Consider the following 20,402-nt stretch of genomic DNA (forward strand, 5'->3'; position numbering starts at 1 on the left):
CAAGCACAGAGATGAGTCCACTGTCAGAGGCCATAAGAAGATCATTTGTAACCTTCACTAAAGCTGTTTCTGTGCTGTGATGAGCTCTGAAACCTGACTGAAACTCTTCAAATAAACCTCTGCAGATGATCTGTTAGCTGTTTGACAACTACTCTTTCAAGGATTTTTGATATGAAAGGAAGGTTGGAGATTGGCCTATAATTAGCTAAGACTGCTGGGTCTAGAGATGCTTTTTGAGTAAAGGTGTAACTACAGCCAGCTTGAAGGCCTGTGGTACATAGCCGATTATTAGAGATAGGTTGATCATATTTAAGATCGAAGCATTAATTAATGGCAGGACTTCTTTGAGCAGTTTTGTAGGAATGGGGTCTAAAAGACGTTGAGGATTATTCTGGATGCTTCTATCAGTAGTAGTCAATAACCCAACTATGGTATTCTAGTTTTTCTATAAAGTTAAATAAAACTGCACTCAAAGATAATAGAACAACAGAACAAGTCAGTAATATTTTGGCCAATAGTCACACTTTTTACTGCAGATCTCTTTGTAGACACACTCACTCTGGATGCTCTCATATTCAGGCTATGCACACCATAGAAATCAATATTACCAAGATGAACCTCTCAGGGGGATTCTTAACCAACCAAAACGTTCAAGCTAATAAAAAAATAATCAGTTTCATTAACAACAAAAGGAAAAACTAAATTTTTAAATGTTCTTGATTACTGTGAACATTCGGCTTTCGTTGCTACAGGAGTCCGTTTTCCGATTAAAACTAGAATACAAAAGTGTTGAGCAAGCTTTTATTTCCCATGTGTCTCTGAGCCAAACAAGTGTAGAACATAAAGCCCGACATTTTACTACCAACCTGCAGTCCCACAGGTATAGGATGAAGAGAGCAGAAGTCCTAAAGGTAAAGATAAGAGCAGGAATGTAGAAGGAAACGCACGCACGCACAGACACGGAGCTTAATTAGCTTTACTCCAACTTTTAAAAAGAGTTTTCGTGCTTCTTCACGATTTTGTGTCACTGCACTTTTCTATTTAATAACACAGAACAATGACCCTTTCATCTCAACGTATCTCCTCTGCCACTCTTGTTCTCTCTTCTTCTTCTTACCTCTTGTAATCGCTGGATGTGTTCTCTGCAGGTCTCTAAGTCACTGTCACCAGGAACCACGATCAGTCCCAGAGGAATGGCTGGAGATACAGAGGAACAGGACAATTATCCACCAGCACTTTGATATCTACTTATACACTCTGCAGTCCTCAGGACCCCGAGAGTCTAATTCTGGTCATGTAGCAGCGTGACTCAGAGCTGGGATCGCACTTAAATGGTACAAAGTATACATGTGAGCGGTCGGCAGTACTGTGGTTCCTATGGGCCAAACTGGGAACTGCAAACTGTTTCCCCCACTGTAAGTAAACACCTTCATTCAGTTAACGTAAGAATTTAATTTCCCTGTGACAAAACGAGCAGCACAAGCAGGAGCAGAAGACGTTTTCTTTAAAATGAGTCATTGAGTCCGTAAAATGACAACATATTGGACAACTGCACATCAGATGGTTTTCATCCAGGGCCAGAATTTAGTATTTAGTGCCAAATTGATAATGGCACCAGTAACTTTTATTTTAATAAATAAGCCTGACCAAGCTGGCTTCCCATCAGTAAGCCGATGTGGATGCTGAAAGAAAAAAAAAGTGCCCCACGAGGCAGCCCAGGCCAGCAGCCTGCACCAGCACCGCACTGCTGGCTGAACATCACACAGCTCATTGTGCTGGAAAAGCTGTCAGACTGCGTGAAGACTTGAACACACACACACACACACACACACACACACACACACACACACACACACACACACACACACACACACACACACACACACACACACACACACCTCAGCGAGGGAGACAAAGTCGACGGTTGCTTCACTAACAGCAGCCCAGTGAAAGCTTGACAGGTTCAAGAAAAGTGTGGCTTGTTTACTTTTTTGCTAATTGACTTCTCTCACAATATTTCTTGAAAGCAGGCACGGACAGCGGTCTATTAGCCAGACACACCTTCAAACAGTCACCACAGCGCTGCTTTCAAAGGCAGCTGCTGCATTTGTAGCCGCACACACTGACCTTTTCAAGTAACAGACAAGGCAAAAACATGTAGAACCAGTAAAACAGGCAGATTGTTTTCCAGGGAAACTGTGAACCTTCAGACAAAGAGAAGAACGCCTTCGTTCTCAGACTGCAGTGTTTACCTCCAGTTAGCCATAATTCCAACACTTCTAAAGATCCCTGCTAGTGTTTGGAAGTGTTACTGCGAACAGTACTACAGCACTGCTAACTTTACGTTTCTATTCTCTTTCTATTGTGCTGTTTTCAGTGGTTTCGATTCAGCAGCTTGCACATTCGCAATTTCTCTTCTCTTTTATTTCCTATTGACTCGGCGCCTGACTGGAAACACAGTCACAGCTTACAGATAATAAGCTACAACTAAAAGTGAGCTGCTGTTTTCACATTTCACAGATGGTAGTAACAATAAATGTAATGAAACCGTATAGTTATTAAACATCCTTCAACCTTTATTAAGAGTCTCTATTCTGTGCTTATTCTGTGCTTAGCCACAGGAGTGGCATTGAGATGATACACTGAGCCTCTGGCTATGAAATGTTTTTCTTTTTTGAATCGTCTCCCTGAGTGTGACACATCTACAAGCTGAGAGCAGTGATGGACTTACATAATGAAAACTTCTGCAAGCGAGAACAGAGAACGAGGCATAAAATATGACGCTAATTATCTGAAACCAAAACATGCTGGAAATATATTGAAAACAAAGCAATGAGGTAATGCCACTATGAATTCTTAATAAGCAATGAAAAATATTAATATCGATGTTTCCACTTTGGGCAAAGACCTGCAATCATATGTTGTCTTTGCAAATGAAACACATAAAATTTACCATTATTACCAGTTTACAGTGTTATGAAACGTGCTGTTTGTAACAACAAAGGTAACAGCGCCACCATGTGGTCTGACATAGCACTGCATGTGCACGGCTGCAAAGCCCACTGACTGTAATTGTCTCTAATGAGGAAGATCATAGAGCCGTCCCTTTCTATATTCCTGAAACATCGGAGACGTGCGCTGTTCTCTGCTGTCTGTGCAGCATGAACTGAAACGAGGAGGTCTGACGCGAGCACAGCGATGAGGAACGACTGAGATGGCTGAAAATGAGCATGTTGACCTTCACGCCTCTTCTCCACCTTTCAATCATCGAGCAGTTTTTATTTCCTTGTCAGCCTGAAGATGCTGCTGTCATTCAGCTACGCTACATAAGCCGACGGTTTATTGAATCTCCAAGCCAACTTTTCATTTAATTACATATTTTTAAAAAGTTGGTGTGTGGCAGGTTCATCACTATGTACTCCTGTCTCTACTTCTTTGAGCTGATGTTATCAAATTCAGTTACTTGCATCCCAGCCAGCAGGAAATTCAGCCAAATTCCAGGTGTTTGAGTGTTGTGTTGGCCAATCAGCAACACTTTACTTGATAAGTGACAATACAGCCACGAGACCAGAACCCATACATGAGATCCAACAGTACTCTTGGTACAGTGTCCTCAGCTGAGTCCCTGGATGTTGACTGAGACGGATGAAAATATTTGTTTGGCAAACAGCTACAGAAAGCATGTGGCAGGCTGGGCTGTCCCGCATGTTAAACTGAAGGGATCCTCAGTTATCTGGCAGCCTCGTAATAGTGATATAAATATTATTGTCCTAATAACTTAGACATACATGTCTGTGCGGATCAACCCAAACTGAGTAACTTCATCATGTTATAAACTTCCAGTAAGGAAGCCACGGCATATTCTTGCTAAGTACAGGTCATATGATTAAAAACATAGGAATATTTGTGACATTATGAGTGAAGCGTGCATATGAAGACAGAAGCAGAATGCGTTCACAGCGTCAGCAATGTGACCGAGTGGACACACAGATGTTAGTGAGGGTGTCTCTCCTTACATGCTTGCCGTAGTTTGTCCTTGTCGTAGTGCAGAGCCTCGTAGTCACTCATGCTGATCCGGCTGACTCTGATCCTCAGCCTCTCCGGGACCGGCTGCTGACTGAGACACAAACACGGCCCAAAGACTCAGTGAAACCCGCACGTGTCATATAACGCACGCTGCTCACAGGGTTGGATTTGGCTGCTGCTGCAGTGAGTGACTAAAAAGAACGTACTCGTTGAGGTGTGGTATAGAGGTTCGCCGTTTGGTTTTCTGAACCATATTGGCCTGGTTTCTGAGGCTGATATGGATGACTGATGGAGCAAGTCTGCAAGGTTCACCGTCCACCTAAAAGCAATACAAAAGCAATAGCCTCAATCAAAAATGCAATCAGCTAAGCAGCCCACAGATTGATACCCAAATGTACTTAGACATCAGCAGAAGACTGAGGTGTTACTTGAGAGCCAGTCAGTGGGAACGATGGGTACAAGTGTAAACAGGAAGCAGGTTCAGTGACAGTGCTGGATGTTACCTCAGCCCAAAGGTGTACATTCAATATTAAAAAGCACATGGCTACAGAACGAGGCTCATGTGCACCATTTACCTGCACCGGGAGAGGTTTAGTAGTGGTGAGGATCACTTCTCTGCACTGGTTCAACCTCTCACCATGACCTCCAACCTGAAGAGTAGCCTACACACACACACACACACACACACACACACACACACACACACACACACACACACACACACACACACACACACACACACACACACACACACACACACAACAACTTGAGTTCAGACTGCTTGGAATACAGTGCTTTTACACAACACTCCCACTTATGGGGGAAGTTTCAAATCACTAAGTCCAATTAAAGCTCCTATTAAAGAGCTCTGCATCAAAGGACTTCAGCTGTACAACATAATAATAATAATAATTATGTAATAATTAGGACAGATCCTTGCTTCTATCAGAAAACGTAAACAGAAAAAGCTAAATGTAGACCTGTCCCATCGAAGTGAAACTCTAAGTTCAACCAGGAGGTTCCACCTGAAACATCTGCAGCCCACAACAAACATTACCAGCTGGTTAACTAGTGAGTTTAAATTGGCCATAGAGCTGAATTCAAGCGTGAATAGCAGCCTCTGATAATAAAATAACCTGACGTTGACGTATCAGGTCAGGAGAATGTGCTTCGAGCTGATTGGTAAATGACCACATGTTACAACCAAGGATACAGAAGAGCATCTCTGAATGCACAACACACTGAACCTCGAAGCAGCCGGGCTATAGTAGCAGAACACAGCTTTTGCCCCTCTATCAACCAAGAACAGGAAGTTGAGTGTACAGTTTGCAAAGGCTCACACTGGACAGCCAGACTGGAAGACGATGCCCGGCGTGATGATTGATGACACAGTGTGGTGTAAAGAACAAAGAGCACAGTTCCATCCTGCCTGGTTTAAACCGTTCGAGCTGCTGCTGGTACATATCCCCTCGCCACCCTTTGGGTCCCAAGTTCCAAACGAGCATTGTTTAAACTCCACAGCCTGCCAGAGTATTGTTGCTGACCACGGGGTCCTCAAACATGAAGGTGGGTTCACTGTACTCATCAGCCCCACAGCACCTTTGTGATGTACTGAATGGGGTTTGGGATCAAGAACAGGCAGCTGACAGATCTGCAGCAGCCATGTGATGCTATCATGTGAATATGATGATGTTTCCATCTCTTTGCTGTATCTATGTGGTAGTAGCAAGGTGTACCTAATAATCTGTCATAATTCTGTAATTATGACAGATTTTTAGATGCGTTCTAAATCAAAAACAAAACTGAACACAAGACAAAGGCTCTCAGGTGGGAGCTGGTCATCCTCCTTTGTAACCATGGTTACCAGGACACAGAGAGAACGCCATACCAGTGAAGTCATCGTGAATCCGATAACTTCGATGTATCCGTCGTCATGGCGTTGAGGTTCAAAGTCATGATGCTCACTGGGGTTACCCCACGGTGTGGTGCCTGCACAATACCTGGGAACACAACAAGTACCATCACGAACACAGAAACACCTGCTTCAACGTGAGTGTCCAACGCTCTGTATTTGTTTGAATGAACGTTGCTCAAACACCACAGCTGCAGTTCTCTTATGATATTTACAGCTGCTCTGCTTCTCTTTAATCTGAGTAGGAAATGTGCCTTTGGACTCTCGCCATTAATGTAACAACACATGACAAACACAACATGCTTTTGTAACCAAAGCTCTCCTGATAGGGCTGACTTAGGATCTAGCACCCTTTACATTTGTTAATGCTGCACACCCGGCAGCCTGACTGGCATGTATGTCTTTGTGTTACTAGTCACAGCTTACATAGATGGTAATGTGTACAACTAGCAGTTTTCTGTCAGTACACTGACTGACCTGGGGATGTTGAGGAAGACCAGGCACTGTAGCTTCAAGTCCTGAACCTTTGATGTTAAATCTGTCCCATCACACTGCAGAGGGAGACAAAGAGAGGAAGAGAGATACAGATGGACTTAAACTCATCACTTTGGCATCATCGTGGAAAAAGTCCTAAAATGCCAAAGAGAAGCACAAAGACTAACCGCCTCACTCAGCTGATCCTTACTCACACTTCCCCACATAGCAAAACTGGTATGGCCCGGATCCAGCCCACACAATGTGCTTACACATGGCCCACATACTGCAAAGAATGACGGCCCTTTGGTGGCCCAGATCAGGTTTGCCAGAGGTGGCCCACACATAGGCCAGCACAAGGCCAGTTGCAGACACACTGGTGGTCCTGAGCTGGCCCATGTGTGGATTACCTCTGGCAAACCTGATCTGGGCCACCAAAGGCAGTATGTGGGCCATCTGTAGGTGGTGTGCAGCCACGGGCCAGTTGCAGACTCACTGCTGGCCCAGATGGCAGCCTAATCTGTGCCTTAATCAAGCCCTGTAATAACAACATGCGCCAGAACATGCATAACAGTGCAAACGTAACATGACGAAACTCTGTTCAGACAGTGAATGGACTGATTCTTATATAGAGCTTTTTTACTCTCCCAATTACTCAAAGTGCTCTATACAACATGCCATATTCACACACTCACCCAATCACACACTTCCTCTTATCTGAGTGCTCCATAAACCTCTGACTGGGTGTGTGCACACACTGCAGTTACCAATGATAAGTACTCTCTTGCTTGGGCCATACTCTACTGTATCTGAATACGGTGTATAAGATCTGAATCGGACAGACAGAGGTTTGGCTGACAGCTACTCACCACCACCTTGATGTGCTTTGACAGGTCTTTGGAGCTTCCCATCAGGAAATCTGAGAATGCCGTCTGTGTGAGACAAGCAGGAGTGCATCATGAAATCAAAGCAGGCCCTTATTCTTTGCTTATTGGTTGCACCAGTCACACAGACATGATTGACTGATTGGAACAGAGTTTGAAAAACGAGCAGTGGTCCTTTAAGTTGGATCATTATTAAAGACACATGCTTCCAACATGATTTTAAACTTGAGGGTAAACTCACCCCAGCGTAGAACATCTTATTCCTGAAACGACTGTTAAACTTCTCTGGGTTGGCCTCTGAAACAGTCACAGACAGTAAATGAAGCACATGCAGAGCCACCAAACAACAAGTCAGAATGTGAATCTTTGTGTCACAGTGGTGTTTGTACCTCTCGACTCGTGAAATTCAAGAGTCACATGGGCATCAAATCCAAGGCTGAAGTAATTGTTGAAAACATCCAAAGGAAGCTGAGACCATGCAGACACACACACACAGGTTAGCTGAGGTCACATTGGTAAAGCCATTGCTTGAGAGAGTGTGTGTGTGTGTGTGTGTGTGTGTGTGTGTGTGTGTGTGTGTGTGTGTTGTAAGGAGCTTGGAAAGAAAGCATCTGGAGTTCTTTACATTTCTTGAAGATGTTTCACTTGTCATCTGAGAAGCTACTTCAGTTCCAAAACCAAATGGTAGAGAGTCCCAGGTTTGTGTGTGTCCATGTGCGTGCGTATGCACTGACCTTATCAGTTTGCTGTTCATCTGGCTCAGCCCCTGCACTGTGGTTTGGTTCAACCAGGAGGTTCCACCTGTCTAGCTGGACAACTGTTCCCTCCTCCACATGAGACAGGATCTTAGACAGAGGTTCATCCGTGTAGCCCTGAATGCATTCACATACAGAAATGCACGCACAAATATACAGATATGTGACACATTTAAGGAAAGTTCTGAGGGTTCACCTTCATCATAGCATGCTTTCCAGCGTGCAAACATCCGCAGAGCACAAAATTAAAATACATCAAAATAAATAAAAAGCTATGGCCCCTCCTGTGGCTGATTATGTGCCTATGTTTAAGGCACCACCACAAACCAAAATAAATTTGGGGAGAATGTTGTTCCATCCATCCAGCACTTTGCAGACACTTGTAGAATTCATGCCAAGTCAAAGGCTCACTAAAACACTTTGCATTTTTACTTCATTCTTTACTTTTAAAAAAACTGTCACTTCCAAAATCAAACGCTACAGGAGGTGAAACTCAGGGTTAATCCAAACCTATAAACAGACTGGAGGTAAATCTAAACGTAAAAACATGGCACACACACAAGAGTTAGAAGACATGATAAATGTTGATACAAAGGAGTTTGACTTCCAGCAGCCAGCGACTGGAGTCTGGATTTATTCATGTTAGATGTGTGTGTGTGTTTCTTAGTTTGTACCCACCCCTCCCCAGTTAAGGGTCCTAGCGAGGTCATTTCCTGTCCCAAGTGGTAACACAGCAACCGGAGGCTGGGGGGTTAATGCCAGTTCATCAAGACAGGATAGGATCCAACCCACCTGGTTCAATGCGCGCACACACACACACACACACACACACACACACACACACACACAAAATGACTTTAACACCACAACCGCATTAACCGCATCCAAAAGTGCACGTGGCACCAAGACACCCTAGGCCGCAGGTCGATGATTGATTTTAGAATCGTATCACCAGACCTGCGGGATATCTTCTGGTCAGTCGGGTGAAGAGAGGGGCAGAGTTGTCAACTGATCACCACCTGGTGGTGAGTTGGATCAGGTGGCGGGGGAGGATACTGGACAGACCTGGTGTAGCAGAGGCCCTGGACCACAAGATCTTCAACTCACACCTCTGGCAGAGCTTCAATAAGTCTGAATGGGCCATGTTCAGCACCTCCATTGCCCAAGCTGCTGCACTGAGCTGCAGACACAAGGCAGTTGGTGCATAGTACGGGTGGAGTACTGATGACTGCAACTGAGAACATTGTTGGGCGGTAGAAGGAATACTTCTACCGCCCGACAAGGGGGACGAGTCGTTTATCTCTGGGGGTGATGTCACTGAGGCAGTGAAACTGCTCCTTGGTGGCAGGGCGATGTGGTGGATGAGGTTCGCCCTGAGTTCCTGAAGGCTCTGGATCTTGTAGGGCTGTCCTGGTTGACACGCCTCTACAATGTTGCATGGAGGTCAGGGGCAGTACCTCTAGATTGGCAGACTGGGGTGGTTGTTCCAACTATAGGGGGATCACACTCCTCAGCCGCCCTGGGAATGTCTATGCCAGGGTGCTGGAAAGTAGAGTCATTCCGTTAGTTGAATCTCGGATACAGGAGGAACAAGGTAATGTTCCTGGTCATGGAACACTGGACCAGCTCTTTAACGGCTCAAGGATACTTGAGGGTGAATGGGAGTTTGCCCAACCAGTCTACATGTGCTTTGTGGACTTGGAGAAGGCATGTGACCATGTCCCTCGGGCCATGCAATCCTTATACAACCGTTGCAGCTCCGCAATAAGCTGGACTTGTTTCCGGTTGGTGATGTACTCTGCCAGAGCCACCCTCTGCTCTGCATCTCTAGGTGTAGCCAAGTGGCACAAGGCTTTCACTTTGGAGGTCTCAGAATCTCATCTCCGCTTTTCGCAGATGATGTGGTTCTGTTGCCCTCATCAGGCGAATGGAACAGTTCGCAGCAGAGTGTGTTATAGGATATGAATTACCATATTTATTGTTTGATTGTTTAGTCCTGTTGGATTATAAATAAAGACACTGGTCAGAAACAGACTGTTCTGTACTACCTGTCTAAACCAATCAAATGGAAGCTAATTAGTGGCTTTGAACATTTTAACTCCTTAGTACAAAAAGTAAGGTTTCCTTGAAGCAGTGCTCAGATGACACTCGTGCATTTATTCTGCCAGTCAGAGGTTCATTCAACTAAATCAACCTGCAGCTAGTGTAGCCTGCAGGGACAGCCCTCTAAAGCGCTCTGCAGAAAGTTGATCACTAGAGATTTTGAGCATAAAGAGCCCAAGTCTCCAGTCAGCAAAGGTCTGAGACTTTGTGATGTCAGAGGAAGAACAGCATCACTAAACCAGATCTCATGAGGGGAAGCCGAGCCGAAAGCTTGAAACTGGAAATCTATCCATCCATCTATCAACTTCTAAATAATATGCAAATTAAATACACATTATAATTCATTTGATTTGTAGTTTTACACCCTGATTAAAAGCAAGAACGGTATAAGCAGGGCTCTGTACTACTATTACAGTACTGTTTTGTCCAAGCATGAGCTCAGACAAGAAGCAAATGTGCACATTTAAAAAGCTTGGTCCAGCAGGTCCTGGGAGTGCAAAAACACTCGTAGCTAATGATCAGCAATTTACCATATTTTCTTATATCTGAGACTATTTTCAAATAGAGGTAAGAGAAATCATTCCACCTAGTAAATAATTTATTCCCAGGCGGCAGCTGAATGCAAATGCACATGACTTTTGCAAAGTGAACATATTAATGGTACATGTCTGTGTGCATGTGGTCATTCTTACAGTGCCGTCTCCTCCACAGGCCAGTATCCTTAGGTTATGGACTTTACGATACAGCTCCAAACTACAAGACAAAGGTCGATGGTTAATTCAGTTCATTCTAACACAGCAGATATACAGTGGTGTGAAAAAGTGTCCGATTTCCTGAGTTTTTTGGTATGTTTGTCACACTTAAATGTTTCAGATCATCAAACAAATTCAAATATTAGACAAGGACAACACAAGTATCATCTTTGTAGAATTGTTGTAATTCAACCTCATTTGAGGGTTTTTGAGGATGAACAGCCTTTTAGATCGGATGCAGGTCAGGACTCCAAAGTCTTCATTTTGTTTTTCTTAAGCCACTCAGAGGTGGACTCGCTGGTGTGTTTTCGATCATTATCCTGCTGCAGAACAGAAGCGTCTTCGAGGTCACAAACAGATGGCCGGACATTCTGCTTCAGAAAGCTTCAGCAGAACTGATGCTTCCATTTGCTGCAGCCAGGCTCCCAGGTCCTGCCCCAGACCATCACACAACCACCACCAGCCAATTTTACTGTTGGTATGATGTTCCTTTTTCTGAAATGCTGTGCTAGTTTTATGCCAGATGTGATGAGGCACACTGAAAAAATTAAACTTCTGTCTCTTCAGTCCACAGAACACTTTTCAAACTGGGGGTCATCAAGATGTTTTTTTGGCAACACTGAGACGAACCTTTATGTTCCTTTTTGCTCAGCAGTGGGTTTCATCTCAGAACTCTTGCAGGCCAGTTGTGCCCTGCGTCTGTCTTATGGTGGAGTCAAAGTGAGGCCTGCAGTTCTTTGGATGCTTCTCTCTTAGATAAATCGTTACTGTGCTCTTGGGGTAATTTTGGCCAGCTGGCCACTTCTGGGAAGGTTCGCCGCCGTTCCTTGTCTTTGCCTTCTGTGGATAATGGCTCTCATTCTGGTCTCGGTCTACTTCCCTTTGTCAGGCTGGTCATAGTTAAGTGACTTCTTGACTAAGAACAGGTGGTGGCAGTAATCAGGCCTGGGTTTAAGCTTCACCACAGTAAACCACATATACCACAGTTAATTTACGTTAAACGAGGGTGGGGTGGAATTTTTTCCCTTTAATAATAAACAATGATAAACAGCTTCATTTAGTAACTGTATTTAGTGTTTACTCATATTATCTTCTGTTTATCTAATATTTAACTTTGTTTGATGATCTGAAACATTAAGGGTGACTAACCTTGAACAACAAATAGGAAATCAGGAAGGTGGAAAACATTATTTCACACAACTGTACATGTGTATGTGTATGTGCATGTATATGTGCATGTATATGTGCATGTATATGTGCATGTGCATGTATATGTGCATGTGTATGTATATGTGCATGTGTATGTGCATGTATATGTGCATGTATATGTGTATGTATATGTGCATGTATATGTGCATGTATATGTGCATGTATATGTGCATGTATATGTGTATGTATATGTGTATGTATATGTGTATGTGCATGTATATGTGTATGTATATGTGTATGTGCATGTATATGTGTATGTATATGTGCATGTATATGTGTATGTATATGTGCATGTATATGTGTATGTATATGTGCATGTATATGTATATGTGCATGTACAGTACATGTGCATGTATATGTGTATGTATATGTGCATGTATATGTGCATGTATATGTGCATGTATATGTGTATGTATATGTGTATGTATATGTGTATGTATATGTGTATGTGCATGTATATGTGTATGTATATGTGCATGTATATGTGTATGTATATGTGCATGTATATGTGTATGTATATGTGCATGTATATGTGTATGTGTATGTATATGTGCATGTATATGTGTATGTATATGTGCATGTATATGTGCATGTATATGTGCATGTATATGTGTATGTATATGTGCATGTATATGTGTATGTATATGTGTATGTATATGTGCATGTATATGTGCATGTATATGTGTATGTATATGTGTATGTATATGTATATGTGCATGTATATGTGTATGTATATGTGTATGTGCATGTATATGTGTATGTATATGTGCATGTATATGTGTATGTATATGTGCATGTATATGTGTATGTATATGTGTATGTGCATGTATATGTGTATGTATATGTGTATGTGCATGTATATGTGTATGTATATGTGCATGTATATGTGTATGTATATGTGTATGTGCATGTATATGTGTATGTATATGTGTATGTATATGTGTATGTATATGTGTATGTATATGTGTATGTGCATGTATATGTGTATGTATATGTGTATGTGCATGTATATGTGTATGTATATGTGCATGTATATGTGTATGTATATGTGCATGTATATGTGTATGTATATGTGCATGTATATGTATATGTGCATGTACAGTACATGTGCATGTATATGTGTATGTATATGTGCATGTATATGTGCATGTATATGTGCATGTATATGTGTATGTATATGTGTATGTATATGTGTATGTATATGTGTATGTGCATGTATATGTGTATGTATATGTGCATGTATATGTGTATGTATATGTGCATGTATATGTGTATGTATATGTGCATGTATATGTGTATGTGTATGTATATGTGCATGTATATGTGCATGTATATGTGTATGTATATGTGCATGTATATGTGCATGTATATGTGCATGTATATGTGTATGTATATGTGCATGTATATGTGTATGTATATGTGTATGTATATGTGCATGTATATGTGCATGTATATGTGTATGTATATGTGTATGTATATGTATATGTGTATGTATATGTGTATGTATATGTATATGTGCATGTATATGTGCATGTATATGTGTATGTATATGTGCATGTATATGTGCATGTATATGTGTATGTATATGTGTATGTATATGTGCATGTATATGTATATGTGCATGTACAGTACATGTGCATGTATATGTGTATGTATATGTGCATGTATATGTGTATGTATATGTGCATGTATATGTGCATGTATATGTGTATGTATATGTGTATGTGCATGTATATGTGTATGTATATGTGCATGTATATGTGTATGTATATGTGCATGTATATGTGCATGTATATGTGTATGTATATGTGTATGTATATGTGCATGTATATGTGCATGTATATGTGCATGTATATGTGTATGTATATGTGCATGTATATGTGCATGTATATGTGTATGTATATGTGTATGTATATGTGCATGTATATGTGTATGTATATGTGTATGTATATGTGTATGTATATGTGCATGTATATGTATATGTGCATGTACAGTACATGTGCATGTATATGTGTATGTATATGTGCATGTGTATGTGTATGTATATGTGCATGTATATGTGCATGTATATGTGCATGTATATGTATATGTGCATGTACAGTACATGTGCATGTATATGTGTATGTGTGTGAGACACTAACCCCTCCTTTGGTCCTCCTTGGCTCAGGTCAAACACCTGTCTGGGGTTCAGATACCACATGAAGGACTGCAAAATCTTAGTGCCCTGACCAACAGAGAAGCAGTCAGTCAGACACACTTCGTCACAGTTTTTGTTCCTGTGAGTCCACAGATATGTTCATGTTTGTTTCATTGTGGCCTCAAACATCAACAGTGACACGATTGATCACTAATGTTCTCTCTTTGGTAATGAGTTAGTTAACTACACCAAGTTATTATTTTACTTTTGTTTAGAATTGACTTTGTTTTAGTTTATATTTTAGTTATTTTTCCAGCTTTTGTCCTGTGGTTTACTGTTTTTATTTAAAATGTAAAACTTTCTGTTGCCAAAAACACCAGATCTAAATCATTTTGGACAAAAAGAGGACTACTACGAGGCCACTGACTGCATGCCTGCACTGGTGTGGATCTGTTTCAAATCTGAGTACCTGGTTTCCTCCACTCTTGGGATTGACAAACACAAGCAGGGGTTTCATAAGTGGTGATGGGATGGGTCGGATTATGAATGGCTTCCACTGCCGCCCGTCCTGTCAGAGAAAAAACAGGATCTGCTCAGATGGTCAAAAGCACAGCAGCTGTTGTTCACTGCAGTATTTAAAAAATAGAATTAAGGACCGAAAACTAAAAGCTATTTTAGCTTCTCATTAGAAGACATCTGAAGGTTTCCTGTGCCAAACTAAAAGCAAGTCATGTCCTAAAAAACAGGCTTTATTAACCAGTCATCATCACAGAAACAATATTTAATGTGTGACTGTAGAACAGTGCAGACTGTTCCCGATTTGCTGCCTCCTCATAAACGTCCTGTTACACATGAAGTGAACATGGAAGAAGCTCTGCTTTGACTTTATGAGAATTCAATAAACTGAGTGCATCTTACGCACACTCACATCAACCTTTTACTAAAACAAAAAACTAAAATAAAAATAGAAGAAAATAGAACTAGAGTTAGAAAACAGACTGATTGTGGTATTACAATCAATTACAATCATCTATAGCTATTCGTAAAAACATCCATCCATTCATCCTCTTATCATTTTCAGGGTCACGGGGGGGCTGGAGCCTCTCCCAGCTGTGGCTGTGAAGGTCCTCAGCCTCCAGGTCATCGAAGTTTGAAAGAGGAGTGAAAGAAGCATCTATGTCCGCTGTGACGGAACGACCATCTTTGAACAGAGGGCGGGGCTTATCACACCAACTGTCTGCCATCTATGATACAGCTTTGAGATCCTTCCCAGACGCCTTAACGCCCACTCACATCCTGGGCCACTTGACCTCAGGAGATCACATGATAGGGTGGGGCCAGGTTTCACAATGGGCCTTGGGGACACTCATAGGGCTTAAATCTGGGACTCTCCACCAATTGTCTCTTAGAACTGAGAAGTTTCTTCGGCTCTAAGAAACGTCTTCAAGAAACTCGAACGTCCAGACGCTTTTCTTTCCAAGCTCCTCAGACTACGATGGCCTGGATGACCGAGAAGCTTCACAGACGCTGGCTGTGTCTGTCCCAGCTGGGATAGGCTCCTCCCTATATCAGCTGTCTTAGGGGGAGGGGCAGGGTACACCCTGGACAGGTCGCCAGTCTGTCGCAGAGCTAACACGTAGAGACAAACAACAACTCACACTCACATTCACACCAGTGGGCAATTTAGAATGACCAATTAACCTGACCCCACTAACGTCATGGAGAGTGGACGGAGGAACCCACGCAAACCTGGCCAGGTGGTGGAACTGAACTCAGGACCTTCTTGCTGTGAGGCAACAGTGCTCACCACCGCACCACTGTACTGCCTTTAATGGAGTCATATAGCATCTTTACAACGTGTATAAATGTAGGTAAGGCACTAACGTTGATGCATGGACTGTACAAAGATGTCAGCATGTGAACCGGGGCTGAGCTTGCCCTCCGTGTTTGGATGATATCATCGGAAACGTGCTGTGCAAAGGTTCTTTTTCCAAAAATAAAATATATAAAGTGTTCGTGTGTTGATTTAAGATGACAAAGACTCACAAACACTAGACAGGCTTCGCTGTTTGCTTAAGACGCCAGAGTTCAAGCTTCCTCTGCAGTGTGCCTTAGCCCACCCTGTAGCACAAGACTAACCTCTTTTTTGCTGCTTTTCCTCTTGAACGATGTTCTCTTTTTCTTTTTGCTGGACTTCATCGATGACTGTGAGATGGAGAAAAAGCAGCTGATTTCACATCATTTCATCATTTGTACTGCCATCACTACTCCCCACAGTTCCTTTTATTCTATCCACACACCACTTAAAGGACCTGCAGTAACATGAAACCACTGATCTGACTGATGGCTGCCTGAATGACAGCAGACAACAAAATGACCTCATAATTGAAGCAGGATGGAAGCACTAAGAACAGCGTTACCTGATGGCGTTTGACCCGAATTATCCATGTTGGTGGAACTATGAGGGCAGCATGAGCACCCATTGGACAAGCTTCCTCAATTTGCTGCAGCATGAAGCAAGAAACCTTGTTGTGGTACTAATGGAAGAGATGCATGGTTATAATATGTGCATTTATTGAGCTCTGGAGACATGAACGGCATCAGTTTGGTACCCACAGCCTGTTTGCACCACGAGCAGCTGATGGCAACAATCTCTTTACTGTGGAACGCAAACTTCTGCTGGAAGCCCTGAAAGCACAGAAGGAGAAACTGCTATAACAATTAAACTTGTTTCCACTCCTGTTCAGTTAAAGATGCAAAGCAGATGTTTAGGACAACAGCGCTACTGCTCGTCAGTAAGACAATCATTTCCACACCTTCCCACACTGTCTGCATTTGCCTTCTTGTCGTCTCCGATGCACCCAGTGATGGCGAACCACAATGGGCTGAGCACACACAAAAAACACAGCAGAAATTTACAACACTCAGAAATCAACGAACATGAGTGATTATAGCTGTGACTGTACGATGATCCAGCTGCAGCAGCAGGTTTGAACCCCAGAGAAAGAAAGAAACCAGAACTCACCTCTCGAATATTTCTGGATCCTGATTCTCTGAATGATGGTTTACACCTGAAATTAATCTGGAGCAGAGAAGAAGAAGAGGGTTACCGGGGTCTAACGGCACAGCTGAACACTGGGCCTCTGACTGGCACACTTCCTGGGTAAGCAGCACTGACACGCCTGTGGGACCAGGCCAATTAGGTGTCATGTGTCTTACAGTTAAGGGTCATGACTTCCTCAACAGGACTCGCTGACAGAAAGGAACAAGCAGACGGGACCCCCCAAGCAAGAATTACGTCACACAGGTGTGACGACACACATCTTTAGTTAGCACTGTGTAGCGCTACCTCCATCCTGGCATTGTGTCTGCAACCAATCGTGGCCCTTTTTGATAGTTTCCTACACCAGAACACTTTCAGAAAGCAGCTTCAGATCAATGACCTCCTTGTGTTTTCAGATCAAAGCACCCAAACCGTCAAGATTATCAGATTGTCACACCACAAGAAAAACGAGAGGACCAAATTTGAAGGATTTCAGAAAAAAGGACCCTGACAGAAGAAGAATTTTCAGAGGACGTGTCTGCCCTGGATTAGCTTCCACGTTGATTCACTCAGTGTCTAAATACCTACACCTGTTCCCAGTGGAAATGACATCTCCATCAACAATAATTATTTTTGAGTGGCATATGCCACCCCTCATCCCATGCTGCTGTGCAGTGATTCATTATAATAGACTGATGTAAGGTTCAGAGCACCCACGATCAACCTGTGCATCAGGCCGAGGATCAGAGAGGAGGAGAGAGGACAGAGAAAGAAGACAAGGACGAGTTCTGTGTATCTCACTCTAAAGCTGGGGTCACTGACGGGTAGCGTGGCATCCATAAGAATAGCTTTAGAGCCGGGAAACTGCAGATCAGACAGGACGCTCAGTCAAACACAACCTGTTGTCCTCTGCTTACAAATGATGAATTCGACTGCACTGACATACAGAATCATCACCAGCTGCAATCAACACTGGATCCATGTTAGACTTCCAGGTGTGTCCAACTCCAGTCCTGGAGAGCTGCGCTCCTGCAGCTTTTAGATGCATCCTTGTTCCGACACACCTGAATCTAATGAATGGTTTGTTATCAGGCCAAACGTGATGGCTGCTGAAGAGGGAATCCAACCATCGGATTCTGCTGTGTTGGAGTAGGGATGCATCTAAAAACTGCAGGACTGGAGCTGCACACCCCTGCTCTAGGGAGCGTTCAGTTTGCTTCACACTTCTCTGCGATAATAAAGGCACAGAGTCTCTGGGACAGAGACTCACCTTACTGGTAGTCATAAGGACTAATATACACCTCTGTGTCTTCATGTATCCTCACAGGCAGCGTTATACCTTCTCCAGTTGTTCTATGCAGACGGTGTGAGCGACGATCTTACAGGCAGCACACTTCCTTCGACTGACAGACTTTTGCTACAAAGAAAAAAGGGAAAAGGTGATCAGCTCTGAATAGAAACATTGATTAACAATTAAATCACATGAACAGGAGAAAAAAAACAGGGTTCTTGTGTTGTAGTCGTTCATTTGCTTTATGAGCCTCAAAGAACAGCAGTCACTATGAAGCCTTAATTCCATCTATGACCACTGGGAGACAGTCCTGCACCACGTGAGTGAAACCACCACAGATACACAACATAGCAATGATATGACTTGACAGTATCTAAAAATATGACGGCTTTGTGCGTGTGATACAGCCAGCATGTGTCTGACAGTGATATGAGCTGACACGGTGCTGCAGGAGAGCAGCTTCAGTGTGCATGTTATTATTATAGAAACACAGCGTTTACTATCCCAGATGAATCAAAGCACTCAGGGGTTCAGGCCTCATACAGCCGGCAAATGGAAATAATAACTTTTCAGTCCAGTGGCTCAGGAGGTGGGCAGGTCTCACTCATATGCACACATTACAAGAACTATATTATCTATTGATTTACTTGTCGCTATGTCACTGAATGATAAGACAGAATACAGGAGAACCTGGGACGAGTTCATGGTTCAAACACAGAACGGCTATTTTCAACAGAACCCTGTTATTTCCTTGTGATCGGACACTGAAGGCAGCCTGTAACCAGCACAGCCTGTGGCACTGACTCGGCTGCATCTTTTTACAAACCTTTGGACTTTTCACATATTTACAGATGTTTACAAAAGCAGCACTGCACTGATTTTTTTAAAACACAGTAGTGAAAATGCTCTCCCATCACCAACTGAAAAGGTCAAAGGTCATTTGCATCTGATTAGTCAACATTTTTATGAGTGAGGTCGACGGGAATTAGGATACAGACAGAAACAAGTATACGTCATGCAGGTTTCTCCAGCCACCAAACATGAATGAGTGCATGAGTTTACAGATGTACTGTAAATGTGGTGGAACAGCCTGTGGGAGATATTGGTTTGCTATCCCTGAACGCTAACGGCTCACATTAAAAAGAGAGACTGATGCAGAATGTAAAGTTTTTAATAAGAGCTGCACTTAAGTGTTTATGTGGTAGTGTCAGAGGTGGAGCTGTGTGCTTAGTTTGTGGAGAGCACGCTGCTGTGTTTAAACTACCATTACAAGACTGAACATGCAGAGAAACACAAGAACTCCACTGATCCAGAGCAGAACGAGCCAAGCAGACAATGTGGACAGTTTCTCCTGGAGACAAAAGCTGGCATGCTTGGATAGGCTAGGTGTGCTAGGTTGTTCTAGTCTGAAGGAGGATCTTGTTGTCACTAATGCAAATGTCCTTCACATCTCCATCTCAGAACTTGGATGCACGTGTTCGAGCCCAAACACCCTAGATATCGCTCGCCAATCAAGAAAAACAACTGAAAAACTTCAGATGAAGTCATTAAACTACAGGCAACATAACAATCTCACTCTATAGAAAGTTAAACCCTGAAATAAATGGGAATTCTGTCAAAGGCTTTTTGGGAATGTTGACTAAACCGTGATAAAATGTTGGAGCTCTTACTGTGCAAGTCTCACATGTGAAGATTGTAACGTCTCTTCTTACCAGCAGCACTTTATAAAGACACCGAGTGCAGCTCATTGCTCATTCAGGGTGTCCCATTAGGACTAGGGATGGGTACCGATATCCGGTGCCATTATGGCATGAAC

At 42.8% G+C, this 20,402-nt stretch overlaps 1 protein-coding gene across 7 annotated transcripts in view; it reads right to left on the reverse strand.

Moving 5' to 3' along the window:
• The window catches only part of LOC146608982 (diacylglycerol kinase zeta-like), a 74,696-nt gene that overhangs the window by 30,740 nt on the left and 23,554 nt on the right, over positions 1-20,402 (reverse strand). For 3 of the 7 annotated variants that reach the window (XM_085347739.1, XM_085347741.1, XM_085347738.1), the window contains exons 5-25: positions 18,635-18,712; positions 17,278-17,334; positions 17,069-17,137; positions 16,869-16,940; positions 16,673-16,789; positions 16,392-16,457; positions 14,722-14,820; positions 14,257-14,339; positions 10,847-10,907; positions 8,730-8,843; positions 8,031-8,168; positions 7,686-7,764; positions 7,538-7,593; positions 7,282-7,344; positions 6,416-6,489; positions 5,915-6,026; positions 4,602-4,688; positions 4,233-4,345; positions 4,017-4,117; positions 1,118-1,197; positions 867-905 (exon numbers count right to left, since the gene is read on the reverse strand). In XM_085347739.1, coding sequence (XP_085203865.1) covers positions 867-905; positions 1,118-1,197; positions 4,017-4,117; positions 4,233-4,345; positions 4,602-4,688; positions 5,915-6,026; positions 6,416-6,489; positions 7,282-7,344; positions 7,538-7,593; positions 7,686-7,764; positions 8,031-8,168; positions 8,730-8,843; positions 10,847-10,907; positions 14,257-14,339; positions 14,722-14,820; positions 16,392-16,457; positions 16,673-16,789; positions 16,869-16,940; positions 17,069-17,137; positions 17,278-17,334; positions 18,635-18,712 — 1,758 coding nt within the window. Of the gene's footprint in view, positions 1-741; positions 906-1,117; positions 1,198-4,016; positions 4,118-4,232; positions 4,346-4,601; positions 4,689-5,914; positions 6,027-6,415; positions 6,490-7,281; positions 7,345-7,537; positions 7,594-7,685; positions 7,765-8,030; positions 8,169-8,729; positions 8,844-10,846; positions 10,908-14,256; positions 14,340-14,721; positions 14,821-16,391; positions 16,458-16,672; positions 16,790-16,868; positions 16,941-17,068; positions 17,138-17,277; positions 17,335-18,096; positions 18,160-18,634; positions 18,713-20,402 lie in introns of those variants that run through there. The other 4 variants (XM_085347744.1, XM_085347740.1, XM_085347743.1 and 1 more) reach the window with 3 other exon arrangements.

The sequence above is a fragment of the Diplotaxodon limnothrissa genome, linkage group LG23 (genome assembly GCF_057381915.1).
Source record: "Diplotaxodon limnothrissa isolate DT_005_m linkage group LG23, D_limnothrissa_male_GT1.1, whole genome shotgun sequence".
Lineage (NCBI taxonomy): Eukaryota > Metazoa > Chordata > Actinopteri > Cichliformes > Cichlidae > Diplotaxodon > Diplotaxodon limnothrissa.